Here is an 18455-nt window from a genome sequence, read left to right as displayed (position 1 = left end):
TTGCCACGCAGAAGATCACCGGCATCTAGCCATAGGGGTTACGTTGGCCCGGCCAGCGATTCTCTGGGTATATATGACTTAGGCAGATTGTATCATCACATCACGTGAAATGCATTCACAAGCAATGGTTTTAATAGTGAGCTTTTGGTTGGGTTAGGTTTAATACTGATTGGAAAGTAGAGCCAGCAATGGGCTATACCATTGGAAATCCATGCATACTCTATGGAAGACATGACTTTAATCTTTCACACAGGGGGTGTTAATTCCAAATGGGGTTATCTGAATGGAAACGCCATTTGAAATATGCACCCAATATGCGGAACACTAAAGCAATTCCTTCTACAGAGGGTGTATGGATTTCAAATAGAATAAGCCCAACATTTAATTCTCCTGAGTGAAGTAATATTTACCTGTGCTGCATTTAACCCACAGTGGAAATTATTACAACTTTATATCAACAAAATCAAACACCAAACGATTCCACTTGAATAAGCCATGTATCTTCACAAACCTCAGCCAAAAATCATTTTCACCCTGACTGCAACTAAAATCAGTGAGGAAAACGCTAACACTTTCCAGCGACTTAAGCAAAAGCCTTGTTATTTCTTCATACATATCCAGTAATGACAACAGGGACCTGTGGATATTATCCTTGCCACCTTCACATTTTATCCCCATGCTTGGCTCACGTCTCTCATGATTTTCAATTTACTTAATTCAACTAAACTGACCGGCATGAACCATCAAGGGACACGAATATAAAGATATTGCCACTCTACTGTTATTCTTTCTGGTATTTAACATAGTCCTTGATAATGATACGTATGGAGTGCTTTGGAATTGTATGAATAAAAGCAAAAGAAAATGTATAAATTCATGACTATCTCAGTATATGATACCGATCGGTCATTAAATTATGCACTCGTTTTACACTTGCTTTACAATTAGTTCTTTTGTGCAAGCTGTGTCCACACAAATGAAGCCAAATTTTCATAAGGTTTACTCAGGGGGCCTCAAGTATGACCGTGTACAAAGAGTAGTCGAGAACATGTGCGTATGAACATTTTTACAACACCCCAAAGCAAGTTTTACCCTACCAGGAAAAATACTCCATAAACAAGAACATTTGAAAACTAAATATACTCCTTTTGGTCTCTTTTTACAACAAAAAAAAAAACACCAAAAATTGAAACCTACTCTAAAAAAGTTAAGCATTTAAATGAAAACCTACAATATTTCTGAAAATCAGTGTTTTAACTCCCGAACACATAATGCACGTTTCTTGCCTGATTGCCTTTTCATTCATTTTTAGTCACATGTGTATAGCATATTTCTTGAGTGCCTACCAGTGTTCATGAGACTTTGAAGATGCACTGGACCCAGAACTGTCATAAACTCATTCTAATGAAGAGACCACATCTTTATACTCAAGGGACAATGCGAATAAGGTTATTGGTGGTCATCATTAAAAACCTAATAATAAATCCAAGGAAATTTCAAACATTTTGCAAGCATGGTTAGTGCCTTTGTATTTCATTGTCATTCACAACCTTCTTTATTTTGTGCAAGATGTGTGATTGTCATCTATAGTATGCATATGCATGGGCCAAAATTGTCTCATTTATAGAGTCATAGTTCCAAAAACTCTAAAAACAATCATAGTTTTTTCCATGTTACATGTAAGTTGTGAAGTTTTGGTACCTAACACATTCAAAGGTCAATATGTGAGTGTAGAAGCTTATTGGGGTTGAGGAACTTTGTCCTAAAGATTGCCATGTTTGAGATCCGAGTGTGTGTTAAGGTCATTCTTTTAGTGTAGAAGCATATCAGGGTTAAGGAACTGTGTCCTAGAGATTGTGGTGTTTGAGATCATAGTATGTGTAAAGGTTATTCTTTGAGTGTAGACGCATATAGGGGTTAAGGAACTTGGTTCTGGCATTTGGGTTGTTTGAGATCCTTTTAAGATCACCTGTCTTCAACAATTACCATGCTATGTTGTCTTGTCAAGATCATCAGGGATCAAAAACAGGATGAAGAAATTGAAGATGGGGCTAATTGACCTCACATCTGCATCGCTCATTATCGAGTCATTCTCCTCCTATTTCATCTCGTTTAATGTTGACAAACATAATAGAAATGCTATAGGAGATAATAACACTAAGTTACTGAAGCAAGTCCAGGTCATATTTATATATACATCCAAGTCATAAAAGCTATGTTTATCTTCAGCACTCAAGGAGCATAAGATCTATGAAATTCATATGATGATTAAAGTAATATACAGATGTCAGGAAGATATTAGTAATTTATTCATGCCAGTGTGTTCCCCAATGTGTCAAAAACCTTTTAGCAAAAAATTCAAACACATATGTGATGCAATCAAACTAAAAGTTGTTTTGCTAATATGAATTTTGAGATAGCCAATATTCAGTTTCATTTTATTGTTCAGAGTTTATAATCGCCAGAATCATAAATCCACTTGTTATAGTTTCCAACAAAATAAAGCTCTGAAAATTGAGCATTGCCTTAATTCAAAATCATCATCTACATCATTTAGCATTCTCTCTTTTGAGCTTGATTTTGAGACTTACTTATGGTGAATGTCTATTATTTACAATACATTCCCTTTTTTAACCAGGTCTGTCTAGAATTTTGAGACAAATATCATTAATCACAGCATATTACTGTCCCAGAGGATGAGACAAGACCTGGAGAGAATCAAAAACCAGACATAAGTATTTGATTTCAATCCCATCTTTGATCAAGCAATATAATGCAGGACACTACACGCTGGCTACTTCACTGGTCAGAAGTGGCCGCAGACATGGCTGTAGACATGTTTCAGATGGCAAGTCTTAGGTTGCACGTAGGCAGATAGTAAGTTGGATACTTTACAGGTGTGTTCAAATGGCCATAGAATATTCTTGAGGATCTGCGTACTCGAGAATTGCGATTCCAAAGTCAATCCCCGACTGCATGTCCGCACGACTCCACTGAAGACTTGGATTCTGGAGTTTTGCGACACCTGATGATGTCAGATTTTGAATTACAACTGAGTGGAAGCTCATTATGACTTGTCTAGTGGTGCATCAAATTGAACCATAAATATAATTAAACCAAGGTCAAAGGTTATGCTCGGCACTTGAGAATCGTAAAATGGCTTCTTCACACGGCAATAGCATTCCAAGACCATTCAAGGTTCACTTAGGGAAATCGCGAAACCCCCTACATTTCATGGGGATAAATTTGGGGACAAACCTTTTAGCTTAAGGACTGTGTCGCTTAAGTAAAAAGTCCTCCATGTGGCTGTGCCTTACGATATCAATACGCAAACAACGTTGTTACTCCGGTCCGGTAGTCTACCGCCCTTCAAAGGCACTTTTGATTTCTATGTGAAGGTCGGTGTCTGGCAATTAGAAAGATACTTTGAAGTATCATTCAATGAAAACATTTTATTTTCCAATCCTTTCTTTGGTAAATGTCATCATAAACAGACAGAGTTAACGATTTATAAGATACAGTGAGACATTCATAAACTGTCCTAGGGACTACAGTGCTGATTTTGTAAGTATTTTGAATAATATTTTACAAATATTATTCAAAACTAACCACAAGGCACTTTATCAATAAAAGAGTTAATTTGAGAGATAAAACAATAAAAATCCTTTAATTTAATTCATTTTTGCTTCAAATGGCTGAGGTAAAACAGCAAAAAATAAAAACAATTAGAACACCGCCAACAACAGCAAGAAAAGAAGGGATTCAATGCAAATTCAGAGAGAATTACAAAATCAATTCTCATAATTCTTCTTGAACAAAACATTTGCCAGAATTAAGTTTTGAACCTTTTACATAAAACATAATATTAAAGATAGTCTGTTGATCTGCCAAGTTTGATGAAATTGAAATCTTGATCCTGAGCAATAACAACAATTTGCCAGCAGCTACTTCATTGGTACTTTCGAGTACCTCTGTGGGTACTCTAGAGTACACACATCAGAATCTTGTGGAGAGTACAAACTAGGCTTGTTATCGACAGACCTACTGTCGCCAAAATTGTCAACAATGAAATTTTTGAGATTTTTTCCGACAGCTTCATAATCTTGTCAAAATGACTATACAAAGGGAAGCAAATTAATACATTTTACACTGGGAAGGGTATAGGCCTACCATTCATCATCGTTGGCCATGATGGATGCAATAAACGCATTAGAGTGCTAAATTCAGAAGCTTTATAAAGACAATATTTTTCACTTGTTTGTCGACAAAGATTCTATGTCAGATTCCAAGTTTTGGCGACATGTCGTGAAAGAAAAATGAAACAACAACAAGCCTAATACAAACACTGGTACTGGATAAGTACTGTACAGGTACTATAAAGTAACCACAAAGAAGCTATGCAGCAGTGTACCTGATGGCATATGTGACACGATCAAGGGAAATGAGTCGGATGTCGCTAATATCCGAATCGTGGCTGAACGAAAATATTAGTGACTCTGAACTTTCTATGAATAACTGCTATCAAGTTTTTAGACATGACCGCCCGTCTAGAGGCGGTGGCGTATGTCTTCTTATTCATGACTCTCTTAAACCAAAGTTATGTTCTAATTTGATTGATGAAAATTGTGAAATGGTGTGGGTTGAGTGCAAAGTTGGCAGTGTCCATATTAAGATTTGCTGTTATTATCGCCCTCCTCGTCATAACATAAACACTATTCCCATATTGAGCAATAGCTTAGCTCTTACTTCTGGATCCGGTTTGCCCATTGGAGCTAGCCATAAGATTATTGTCATAGGTGACTTCAATGTCAACCTCTTGGACCAATCCCACTATCTGTTCAATGATATCTCTGATTTTATGTCTGCTCATAACCTCCATCAATCTGTCTCTGAGCCAACTTACCACGCACCCAACACTACTCCCTCTCTCATTGATCACATATATTGTAATGATCCTGATTTGATTACCAATGTCAATCACCTTCCTCCTGTTGGTGCTTGTTATCATTCTGTTATTCACTGCAGTCTTGATATTCAGCTAACCAAACCCGACGCGTTACGCGCCGCAAAAATCTGGCAATACAGCAAAGCCGACTGGGAAAAGGCCAATTATATATTGTCCACTTACCAACTCACCAAAGGGAGGATGTTGATAGTGCATGGAATCATTTCCATTCTTTTTTCATTGACGTTATCACAGAATGTGTCCCTCAAAAGACTGTCTCATGCAAATCAAAAAATCCACCTTGGTTAAATGGGGACTTGCAAAAAATGTGTCGCAAGAAACATATTCTTTTCAGAAAATGGAAAAAAACAAAAAATGATGAACTCTATGCCAAATACAAAACTATCAGAAACAAATTAAGTAATGAACTTAAGTATGCTAAACAATCTTTCTTTGACAATCTCCTTGACAATGATTCTCCTAGCAAACGTTTTTGGAGTTATTGCAAGTCCAGGTCAGGTAAATCTCCAATTCCTGATAGTGTTCACCATAACGGCACTTCTGGTACCACTTCGGCTGAGATTGCCAATATTTTTTGTAATTTCTTTTCCGAATGCTTTAATGACTCCAATATTTCTGACATTCCATCTCTCCATTATGACATTTCTTCCTTTATTTCTCTTTGCAGTTGTTCCAGCGATGACATCCACCCTTAATCTCCAAGCTTAACAACAACTCAGCCGCTGGGATTGATGGAATCACAAGCCTCATGTTGAAACACACTGTGGTTACTGTCTCGCCTATTCTTTCTGATATTTTCAACTTGAGTCTCATAACTGGCCGTATTCCTGATGCATGGAAACTGTCTCGAGTGATCCCTGTTTTCAAGTCTGGGGATCCTCACGCTGCCTCTAACTACAGACCTATCTCTTTGCAACCAATCTGCAGTAAGCTTCTGGAAAAGGTTATTCATAGTCAAGTTTTGCAGCATCTCATCAACAATAATATTCTCACAAACAGACAGTTTGGTTTCTTACCCAAGTCTTCCACCACGGATGCACTCTCAACTGCTCTTTATGAATGGTACAATCACCTTGAGGATCGCAAAAGCATCGCCATGGCTCTTTTTGACCTATCCAAAGCCTTTGACCGCGTCCCCCCACAGCCCTCTGCTCCATAAACTCAGAGCTGTTGGTATTTCCGGTCCACTCCTCTCTTGGTTCAGATCTTACCTGTCCAACAGGTCCCAGTTGGTTGCTATCCGTGGTGTGGACTCACAATCTGTTCCTGTGCTTTCTGGAGTTCCCCAGGGCTCTGTCCTGGGGCCTCTGTTGTTTCTTATCTATGTTAATGACTTGTGTCTTTCTTCCTTTTCTTTAAACAGTTCTCTTGTTCTTTATGCAGACGATACTACTCTCTTCAAGCCTATCTCTGCTCCTGATGACTTGGTTGATTTCCAATCCGACATTGATTCCATCCATTCTTGGTTCTCCCTTAATCACCTTTCTGTCAATTCCTCCAAAACAAAAGTCATGGTCATTTCCACTAAGAAGGACCCTTTTCCGGATCTCAATCTCACTCTTAACAGCCTGCCTATTGAACGTGTGTCATCTGCGAAATTTCTTGGTGTCTGGCTGTCTGACAAGCTTTCCTGGAATCTTCACATTGATAACATATGCAGAAAAGCTCGCAAAATCATCGGCTTCATTCATAGATCTTTCCAATCAGCGCCATTTAGGGAAAGAGTGTAGATCTTTGTACTTGGCCTTGGTTCGCCCCATTCTGGAGTATGGTTGTACTACTTGGCATCCTCTTAACATAACCCTTACCAACCGTCTTGAGTCTACCCAAAGATTCGCCTGTCGTGTCATTCTTCAGTCTTGGAACCTCTCCCATGAGGACCTTCTATTGGATTCCGACCTGCCTCTTCTTAGTAAGCGTCGTGATGTTGCTTCTCTGTGTCACTTATTTAAAATCTTTGCCAATCTTTGTTCTTCTCCCAACCCTTTCCAGCCTCATCCCAGACCTGGTCTCACGAAACCTCAATTCCCAGCGCTGTTCAAGTTCCTTTCCGCCGGCTTTCATTGTCCCAGAGATCATTTTATCCGCTTGCCTCCTCCATCTGGAATTATCTCCTGAAGCTATTGTCAATGCTTCTTCCCTCCAGGCCTTCAAATTGGCCATCCAGTCCCACCTCCTCTAACCAGTTCACATAATTTATGTTTTGTTTTATTTTATTCTGTATTGATTATATGTATTTTCTAGTAATGTTTCTGATTTTAATGTAAGGGCAATCCTTCAATTTATTGTGTAATCAATATTGGTTCTGCCTGGCCTTGTGCCAAATGTTATAAATAAATAAATAAATAAATAAATAAATAAATAATATTGTTTTTGAGATATTGGCAAAAACATTGTTCCAATTCTTTTGTTTTATATTGTTTTCAGTGATTGATAAATTGATGTAACTTCGCAAAGAAAAGTCGTATCAACATGGGGTTTTCAATTTCTGAAAGCTCTAGATGTCCTCTTTAGAAACTTTTGTAAAAGTCATTTTTGACCAGGGTCGACATGTGACTCGTTCCCCTTGATCATATCACATATTTGTGTGATGATCATTTTGACCCTGGTTCAGGACTCAAAAGCATGATCCAGTTGACACTTAACCCCCTGGACACTAGTAATGGTCATCTAACAGGATTTCTGATTGGTTGATAACTTGAAATGCTCATTTCAATTGCCAATTATGACTAGGCTTTAAATTATTTGTGGCCAAACTTGCATTTGTAAATGATCTTATTAATACCCTCCTTGATTGGTTCAAAATTGGACACAATATTCATTTTGGCCGATCGGCAGGTAGTTCTATTGGGGTTAACACTTCTATGGCGAATGATCCACAAGTACACTTACCCTTTGGGGTCTAATAGATCTCTAACTTTTTCATTGTAGATTTCCATGTAGGATACTTCCACTTTGAAAGACAGACAGTCTACCTGTGCTTCTTGTGCTATTCTCTCAAAGAGTGTGTCACATAGTCTTGGAATGATTCCTTTGTTATCTTCTGTTCCCATCATAGTGAAAGACTTTCCCGAACCTGAAAAAAAAAAAAAAGGATATTGTATAAATTGTATAAAGGTTTATGCAAATGTGTTTTCTTAATTTGAGATATTGGCAAACATAACTGGTCAAATAAAGAAAATAATAACAAAATGTATTACTTTTGATTTGATTTTCCTTGACCTTGACCATTGACCTTGACATTTTAAAGTAGAGACTCAATTTAAAGCCAGCATATTTGTGGCACAGTCTTATCATAAATATTTAAATGGTGTTTATCCATTTTGCTATTGAACTCAGGCAAATATTAGGTGTCCAATTGGCATCATCTTTTGACTCACAAGTGATAATGGTTATTATTTATTAGGCCAAAAAAAGATTGTTTGCTTGTCCTCCACCGACCGTGCGACCCTAATCTGGAAAATCTGGCAAAAAGCAGTTTTTTTTGTTTTGTTTTACTGCACAAATTGAATACCGACCAGTAGACTTTTTTCCAGTTTCTACACACTTTTAAGCTGTAAGTTACCGTTTCAAAAAACAGATAAATATATATTCTCACCTGTTTGTCCATATGCAAAAATACATGCATTGTATCCCTCAAATGAGTTATCCAGTATATCCATACCCAGATTTTCAAATACATTGTCTTGACCTGAAAGATATAAAGAAAGAGAAATGGTTAAGCTTTTCAATAATAATAAGTCATTTTTTAGATGTCTTCAATCGTCTTTGAACTTATGAAAAAACACCTGTAACACACATATTATGTATGACATCATCAAGGTAACAGATTCACTAATTTATCAAAGTCAAAATTGGGCTATTCCATTTAAAATCCACACTACACCTGTGGAAGATTTTGGAAATATCTTCCACGGGGAGTATGAATTTCAAATGGTATGAACACATAAGCAGCTCTATTTGAAACTCACCCTCCCTCAGTGGAAGATTCATGTTTCTCAGCAGGGGTATGATATTTAAATGGAACTGCATGATGTGTTTATTCCATTTGAAATTCATACTTCCCTTGTGGAAGATATTTCCAAAATCTTCCACAAGGGCAGTGTGGATTTTAAATGGAACAGCCCAATTTCCATGCCTTAGAGCTGAGTGTAGCTCAATATAGAGCATATAACAATGCAATGTGATGTTACCCCAATTCATCAAACCCTATAATTTCAAAGAAACCCACATCTCTAATTTAATGTCATCAATTATTTAACAATAAATGCATTTTCCAAAATGTATTTTCAACCCAATTAAATCAAGTGTGGTAAATATCTATTTCTATTTTCCTTCATTTTGTCTCATTTCCGCTCACCCTATCCTTATTCACAGCATGTACTCCATATCCACAGTGACTGGGTTACACAACTTAATGCCAAACTTAACATGAAATATTTCCCAATATTTATTTAGTTTCAAATCATTAACTAACTGCATCGTATTTCATTTTTATTGAGTAAAAAGTAATGAAACCCAAATATTTATAATTCTATAATCATTGGAAATATAATGTAAACAGAGATGAGTTATTGGTCCCCAATCTAATTAGAGTTCTTGTTCATGCCAATTCACCATGACAAACCCCCTTAAGTAAACCCACATCTCACTGGTGAATTACACCAGCTTGATTAGATAAAAATGATAATTTTGAAGTCAGCGGAGAAATCTACCCTCCCAACTCAAAGCGAAGTATCTGGTTTGCTTAGTGCTGTATACATTGGTTTGCCTCAAGTTTGGTAGTGATGTTTGTGCATGTTGTGCTGGTCATAGTATTGAATCGTGTGTGTAATGTCGCTCCGAGCGTACATGCACACATACAAGGGCAGTTTGTTGGTACACTTGCAGCGAAATCTCAAAAAAGCATCAATGTCACTACTGAGGTGGGCCAAAGAATAACAGATACTACCTTCTACTTTGAGGAAGACTTATTCCAAATATTTGCCTATCAAATCAAAGTGTAGTATCTACTATATTGTAGATATAGCATTCAGAGTCCCCCATTCAGGTAACCCCATTTGAAATTAACACTCCCTGTGTGGAAAATTAAGGTAAAGTCTTCCACAAGGGGTGTATGAATTAACAACTGGAATAGCCTCATAGCAGCTATAGTCCATATACCTTCCTCGAGTCAGTAAAGTAAAATCAAATTTGAGATTTTCTCAAAAACCTTTCATTTTTGTAGGAATCTGTTATGCTAGTTGGATTCCTTGTATCATTTCCTTTCTGAAAATGTATACTTTTATATACTTGTCTTCTCATCATAACATATAGAGATACAATAAAAAACATTATTATGTTCTTAGAATCTTCCTTCCTATACTTTGTACAGAGTTGAGGAGTCCAATATAATCAACACTTGGACTCAAAACTTGGACTGTGTTGGATAGGCTCACTTCCCCCAAAAAAAAAAAATTTTTTTTTTTTTTCTACAATTTTTCACATTTTTGACCAAAATCATATTTTTGACCCAAAAACATATTTTTTACCAAAAGTCATGTTTTTGACCAAGAAAAGATTCTGAAAACATAATAATGTTTGTCTCGTCCAATATTTTAAAACTCATAGCTCGACCAATAAATTTGTGTATTGGGTTCAAACCATCCAATTTTATATCAATATCTAAATTACTGACTTGAGGAAGGTATACAGACTACAGCCACCTTGATACGGTGCTTTCTGTCCGCCTGTAACACTAGGATCCACAACATGCTCATCTATCAGGGCATAATTCTTAAACCCCAATACATCTGTACATTCATTAAACGACCTGTGAAAATTTGGGTACAAAAACTCATACTCCGCAACTTGAGGTAAAATTTTTCACTATGATTGTTTAATTGAGGTTATTGAACTATGCCATTGGGATGAGGCCATTGTGGTCCGGCATAGTGTAAGTGCTTGTTTATTTGACCTGTTAACAGAGATTTAATTGTGTGTTTTTCTCAGGAATTCTCAATGACATTTACAGAAACAAATGAATCAAAATGTCACGTTGGTTTGTTTCTTCTATTACGCATAGTGTGTAGATGGATCAAGTTTTATAACAAGATTTATCCTCTCAAAGGTCACTTACTTTGTTTTTCATTTGCCATTGTTTCAGTTTGAAATCGAATATGGGGTATCTTTTTACAAGTGGGAAATAGAGGGAATATAATGAAGATATATCGCACAGATTAAACAGTAAAAAGTGAAATTTATGGTTACCTTAGCTGTCTTATAGTATCATATAGATCAATATAAATATTAAAAGAAAATATTATGACCAACTTGAGTAGTAAAGAAGGACATATGGTCATCTTTTGTGTTGAGAAAAAAACTGATTTTGTAACAATGAGAAAGCTAAAATGTTTGTCTTGATGTCGATAGATAGCAATTAACAATTATTTAGTTGCTGAATTCCATATATGGCAAAATTCAAATATGATTGTCATCTTCAGTAGATATCAAGAACAGATGTTGTATTGTTGTTGTTGGATACTTTGTTCAGGAGAGGGAAAGAACACTCACAATAATCATTTTCAAAGGCTACTGAACCACATGTTAAAATTGTTACTTTCCACAGAATTGCTATCTTCAGTAGATAGCAAATATTTGCTATCTTCAGTAGAAAGCAAATATTTGCTATCTAACTGAAGATAGCAAATATTTGCTATCTTCAGGGGATAACAAATATTTGCCATCTTCATTAAATAACAAATATTTGCTATCTTCAGTAGATAGTAGATAATTGAACAATTAAAAAATGATAAGATTCTACATTATTAAGATGTCCAGAGTATATATATAACACCTACCACTAGTGACAGCCAGTGCAACCCACAAAATAGATATGCTGGAAGCATCACACAGACATATTTAAGAATGACAATGTTTTAACCTGAATAAATGCCATCTAATGTAGACCAAGATATTTTCCTGGTATTATTTTTTGCAATTTGAACAGTTCAGAGCAGTTTTGCTGTTTCAATGGGTAAAGAATATTTTCAAGGGCTTTTAAATTTGCGATTCTGAACTGTGAAAAGTGCCAAAATAAAAACCTCACAAACAAAATTTCCTGACATACAGTACCAAGATAATGCTACTTTTATACTTAAGATGCCAACCACATCAGACTTTGTGACAAGCAGTGCCAATTGAAAAAAGGTTTTATGCCCTAGATAGTTATATTTTAAAGAATGGCAAAATGGATGAATTGATTTATGCATCCCTGTCTTTGCATCCCCATCAGCATCAGAAGAAGAACCCATTTAATGCAACTTGTAATGGAACATTATACCTAAATGATCACAAATGACCTCCTTAACTTTTTCATACAAGTAAAATATGACTTTCTTGAAATTTCATCTTTGTAATGAAATATGCCATTATGATAAACCTACGTTCAAAGGATTAATTGTATTATTGGCTTTTTCAGCTTTTTGTTATAATCCCAAGGGAAGAAGATCATGGTTTGATCCTTACTTCAACTTTTTTACTTCAATTTAAACGTTAGAATTAATAGCCATTAGTATTACTACAAAGATGATGTAATTAAATAGAAAATACACAAGTTCAATTTCTTGTCATGTTTTTTGTTTTCAATAAGGATATCCCCTGTATCATCTTTACTTTTCACTAACCTCTTCTCATTTCAATAATAGGTACTGAAAGTGTAGAAATCACAAATGTTATATTTTGAAACAATTGTCATTGTATGAGAAGGGAGGCTGTTTCAATTATTGCTAGTTCATATGTGAAGTCCTAGCATCAGTGACTATACAAAAAATATGTTCAATCCACCATGAATCACTACGGCAGAGCAGAAATGGATATATATTATAAAACTAAAAATATGAAATATCATTCCATCCTCCTTTTCATAAGCTCATCAATATAAGAACCAAGCACAAAGTGACTGGCATCTCTCAATGGCCCATTAAGCTTGAATTACCACAAAGACTGTGTTTCCTTCTTATTCCACTGGGCCTAATACACGGGTGATTCACACTATACTGATGAAGGCAGATTCATTCAGATTCTTATACATATTTAAAAGGGGAAGCAAGTGGTCCTAGGGTACAATTAAAAATATATCAAAAGAAATAACACTCTATATTCTCAAATATGACACATTACAGGGATGCAAGCTGACTGAAGGAGAAAGCCTGAAAAATGTGTAAATCTGGGCCAAAAGCCTCCAAAACGGGTTGAAAATAAAGAAAAGTGCGGGAATTTGGACTTCATGAAAGCAGGAATTCCTGCACAAGCAGGAAATCTTGCATCCCTGATATTAGATTGTTACATAAAGGGACCAAAAAAAGGTGTACATATGAAGCAAGTGAGCACTAAAATATTTGCTGAGTGTGTGTCAAACTAAAGTGAGTCACCTGTAGCTCCAACCTGTTTGCATGATACAGGTGGCTGTACAAACATGTACTAATGACTGTAAGACCAATCTATTGCAACGTTTTTGTGGAGGGATTCTGCAGTTGATAAATGTTAATCCAGAACATGCTTGTATAGAAAGCATTTTTTTAAAACACACAATTATTTAAGGCAATTTTACAAAAAACATTTCCATTGCACACATTTGTTATGATGCCAAATATCATAAAACTTTATCCATAGCTAAAAATATCAAATCGTCGGTCGCAACACATATAGTGGCGTAGAGTGATTTGTCAAACTTTCTGTTTCACATAGTGGCATACAGGTTTAGAGCTAGCTATTATCCTATAATAGTTATTTATTGTTTACTATTAACGATACAATGTTATAGTTTGAACCTTAAACTTCAATTTCAAATGGAATCGAGCCACTGAGAGATAACAATGGACGAGTATGGACTCAGTTACTAGTAGCATATCCTTCAAAAACGTTTTGCTCGGAGACGTATTTTGTCCTTCACGTACGTCACTATGTGTTTTTTTGGTTCTCAACTTCAGATTTACCAATGCATTAAACATAGGCATACACATTCTGTGACTAATCTGTTCTGGACCTGGATTCCAGGTGATGTAGATTGATCTGGATCAGAATGTGCCATTTTGCAAGCCTCAATATCACCATGGTATTCACACACCAGACAGACAGACACACATATTTATCAATCAATTCAATGTCTGGGTCATGAAGTAACATCTTTTGCTCGCACTCTTTCATCATACATGGTGTGATCAAGCAAATGAGTCATTTGTGGAGAAAAAAATAAATTCCTTAACTTTCTTAACTTTTTTTTTCTCCAAACCTGTTGCATAGGCTACCTGTAAAGTAATGCTCACAGTTAACCAAAATTAAACTAATCCTCAAAATTAATTTTTAGCCCAAGTGAATTTTACCTGCAAATTGTCAATATTATGTTCATCATATATATCACATATTTTATTCTAAAGTGTACTTTTTCAAAACAGCTGGTCATATAAAGTCTTGATGATTCAATCAATATTTTCAACAAACAACAACAGTTCTGCTGTTTTAGTTGCCTGTTTGTTTTCTTAGTAAATCAGTTTTATACTGAAGGAGTGAAGGACCCTTTGAAAAATTTATTAACTCTTAAATTATTCTAAGTGCTTTTTCATATTTTCAACTTAACTCATCAACATACACAATACAATGAAGTAATAATAAAAAATGGGAAATTAAAAATAACCTTGCAGCCAATTGTACACTGGTTCAATGCACAAGACTGCACACATTGGAGGTGAAATGGTAAAATTTGTATACGGTATAATCACTATAAAATACTAGTATTATAAAAGTTAATGAAGCGCAGTTTCTTTCTTAGCACTCACTGGTTTGTTATGTTGAGCTGTGCTATCCTCTGATGAAATAATAATCACGACTTAACATGGAACATCACTTAAATATGCATAAGAAAAAATACACTTAGAAGTAGTATAGAACTTTACAAATCAAGTATTAACTACTTACTATCTTCTGAAGATAACTAAATTTACATTTGTATATAGCACTGATTTTAATATTGACCCGAAACAAACTTAGCTATTTGCCATAAAATCAATACAATATCCAGTTATGTCAAATGACCAAATTAAATATTGTCACATATTAACATACAAAACATTTAGATGTCAAATTATTCATTTTAATACTGAATTCATGACTGAATAAACCATTTGTATGTAAATTAATAATACTTTAGCTGTGAACTTGTGAATGTAGCTATGTCATCAATGGCGCACTTTACAATAACTGCTGAATTAATTAATAGGCCTACCTGTAATTGTATCCTGATTGACAAATGTTATACAAACATACATCAACTGTGGTCATCTGAATTAAATTTTAATTTGGTCTTGTTACTCATCCATCTACTGAAGATAGCATATTTTGAACCACAGTGTCTGTATGCTACACCTAGGGAAACAAATTAACAAGTTTTCTCAGAATTGTAGGTTTCCAAAGCCAAATTTGACAAGCTATATTGAAGGGAAGGAAAATAAGCTGCTTAAAGGCTTATTAAATATTATCTAAAAGCTATTGTTTGCCAGAAACCTATCATAAATTAGCAATGAAGTACCCACACTGTTGAATCTTAGTATTTTCACAAGAAATGGACAGTATCCACTTCTTCGTATCTATTTTAGGTTTAGTTTTTTTTAAGTTGTCATTGCTGTTATAATTGTCAATGCTGCTATTGATGTTAAGGATGATACCACAGAATTCCATCTGCAAGTATTATCCTCTAATTAAGTGTTGTTTTTTGATGAAAGAGAGATATGATAGATATCCTCTACAAAAATATTGCAATAGATTGGTCTTACAATAATACATGTTTGCATAGCTGCCTGTATCAATAATATAATATAGTTGCTCAAACTCCAATTGTTTTATGGAGGGTGTCTGCTTTTCGTCTCTATTGTCAAAATAAACCCCAAAAAACCACTCATTTAGAGGCATTATTATATGCTTGTAGATGGAATTTATCAGTATTGTTGTTGTTCTTACTAGAGGTTTTATGTTTGTTGATGGAATAAACAGTATTACTATGTGCACTAATTTATTCACTTTAATTCACAGTCAAACACATATAGATGGCTGCATGCATGACTAAGCCCAGGTTGCTACAAATATGTTTGCATGCTGCCATGACAATTATCTACTTATAACAACAGGATGCAATTTATTTTTGATACCAGTAAATCTGGTAACCATTAATATTCTGTTATACCACCTGCATATTTATCATCATTTTACCAAGAACAGTTTCATCAACTGTTTTGTTTCCATGGTAATCTCTTGATATATCATATGATAAGAGATAATTAATTAGCTTGATTCTCATCTATAAACGGCATAAATATATACTTTTATACTTTTCTATTAATTTATACGTTTAACAAGTGTCCCCTCTGTGTGTTTTGATTTTTTTTCTAAATTGTGTTTTTTAATAATTTTATTACAGGAGGATTTTGTGATCCTAGCATCCTCTTTTTATGACATTTTTCAGTAGATATCCATGAAAAAGCTTACTCCCAAAATTTTAGTTGATCCCGATTTTGTGTTTGCGAGTTATGCATGATTATGTGTATACGCTGCTACATAGGCCATGTTGTAATTTCGTTCTGGTATACCAGAACAAAATTCAAATTTGACAATATTTTTGCTAAACAAATTAATCTGCAAGAAATTTTTACTACATAAACATTATGTAGCCAGGTTTCCAGTTGTATAAAAATCTCAACTTCTTTTGAGAAAAGTGGGGGGATGAGGCTGTGGATCACGAAATGCCCTTTTAAGATTAACACCAGTTTGTAGATGGGCTGGGATTATGAATGCATGGACCAATCATGAACATATCAATAACAGCTCTTCTGCGTACATTGAACTTTTTCGTAAACATTTGACAATGAAGCCAGACACAGAATACTAGCTTTGAAGAGTTCCCTGTACATTCCACATGCAATCCTGATGCTTTTCCAACTGGCTTTTCAAAATTAGTGTTTTTGCCTTCGAAATCAACCAACTAGAAAAATGATTGTGTTATTAGAGGTCAAAATGAGTTATTACAGGCTGTGTAAATCAAGGGCAGTGACACATTATTGCTTGAATAAACTGTTCTATATTAGACTTCACTCATGTCATCCCACGCTCCACATCATAAGAAAACAAACAATTTCCTTAACAGCATCACTACATGTACTAGTGTTGTGTATATTGGTAGTCTTTGCTAAAGACTGTTCTGTATGGTCAGTGAGTGTAACATCCAAAGCTCAGATTGGGCACTTCTTGAGGTCGTATTAAGTCTGTGACAAAGACTAAATCAAAAGGGAAATCCCCAATCACCAATGGTTCACATCTTATTGACAGGTTTATTCTGATTACGTGTCCATGCTTATAATTACACTATGATTAACTGGTTTATTTAGTGCAGGTTTGTAAGTGAACATGAATAATGGCTGTAATAAAATAGGTAAAATGTATATAATGGTCCAGCAAATGCAATCAGGGTGTTTATGTGGTGTTAACATCAAGGAGGTACACATTTATTCAAAAATTATTACAAGTCCAGTTACAATTTAGTAGAGACAAATTTTGAATCAAAACTCCTTCAAGAGATGAACTTTTCAGAAAATGCAAATTTATGATTCCAGTTTTTACCGGTTCATTGGTCCCATTCTACATCACACAATCAATGTAAGGGCAGCAACTACAGCATATAAATGCTAACAACATGTAAATTATATCTTCAGTAGATAGCAACTACAAAATGTAAATGCTATCTTCAGTAGATAGCAACTACAGCATATAAATGCTATCTTCAGTAGATAGCAACTATACAACATGTAAATGCTATCTTCAGTAGATAACAACTGGTCATGTAAATGTTTTTAGTAGATAGTAACTGCACAATGTAAATGCTATCTTCAGTAGATAGCAACTACAGCATATAAATGCTATCTTCAGTAGATAGCAATCGCACCATGTAAATGCTATCTTCAGTAGATAGCAACTGCAGCATGTAAATGCTATCTTCAGTAGATAAATACAGAAGATATATCTACACCATATAAGTTGGGAGGTACTTGGTCTTTGCTTTAGACTGCATGTGGATACAAACAAATACCATTCTGCATCATATATTATGACAAATATGCATTTATTTGTTCCTCCTTTGACAAAATTAGTGCATCACATCATGAGTGATATACCTCCAATTGAAGACACGATATTGATCTTCCACACAGGGAGTGTAAATTTCAAATGGGGTTACCTGAATGGGTGACTCCATTTTAAATCTACATCCCCTGTGTGGGAGATGAAGGTCATGTCCATAGACTAATACAGACTATTTTCAAATAGCCAAAGTCCCTGTGCATTGTATGCTGTGAATTCTCACATATTCATGAGGGCTGATCGTTTGATCGTGCCATGTCTAACTATCATGCCAGCATTGTGTGCCTTCGCGTATATGTCATAGGGTGTTGTGCGTCTTCCCGTTTAT

General features: G+C 35.2%; 1 protein-coding gene across 1 annotated transcript in view; it reads right to left on the bottom strand.

Annotated features, from left to right (window-relative positions):
• LOC140150454 (kinesin-like protein KIF13A) overlaps window positions 1–18455 on the bottom strand; it is a 256905-nt gene that overhangs the window by 137391 nt on the left and 101059 nt on the right. The window contains exons 3-4 of the mRNA XM_072172473.1: window positions 8565–8657; window positions 7859–8042 (exon numbers count right to left, since the gene is read on the bottom strand). Of these exons, the coding sequence (XP_072028574.1) occupies window positions 7859–8042; window positions 8565–8657 (277 nt within the window). The remainder of the gene's footprint in view (window positions 1–7858; window positions 8043–8564; window positions 8658–18455) is intronic.

This window comes from Amphiura filiformis, chromosome 4 (assembly GCF_039555335.1).
Source record: "Amphiura filiformis chromosome 4, Afil_fr2py, whole genome shotgun sequence".
NCBI lineage: Eukaryota > Metazoa > Echinodermata > Ophiuroidea > Amphilepidida > Amphiuridae > Amphiura > Amphiura filiformis.
This window is presented reverse-complemented; position numbering and strand designations above follow the sequence as displayed.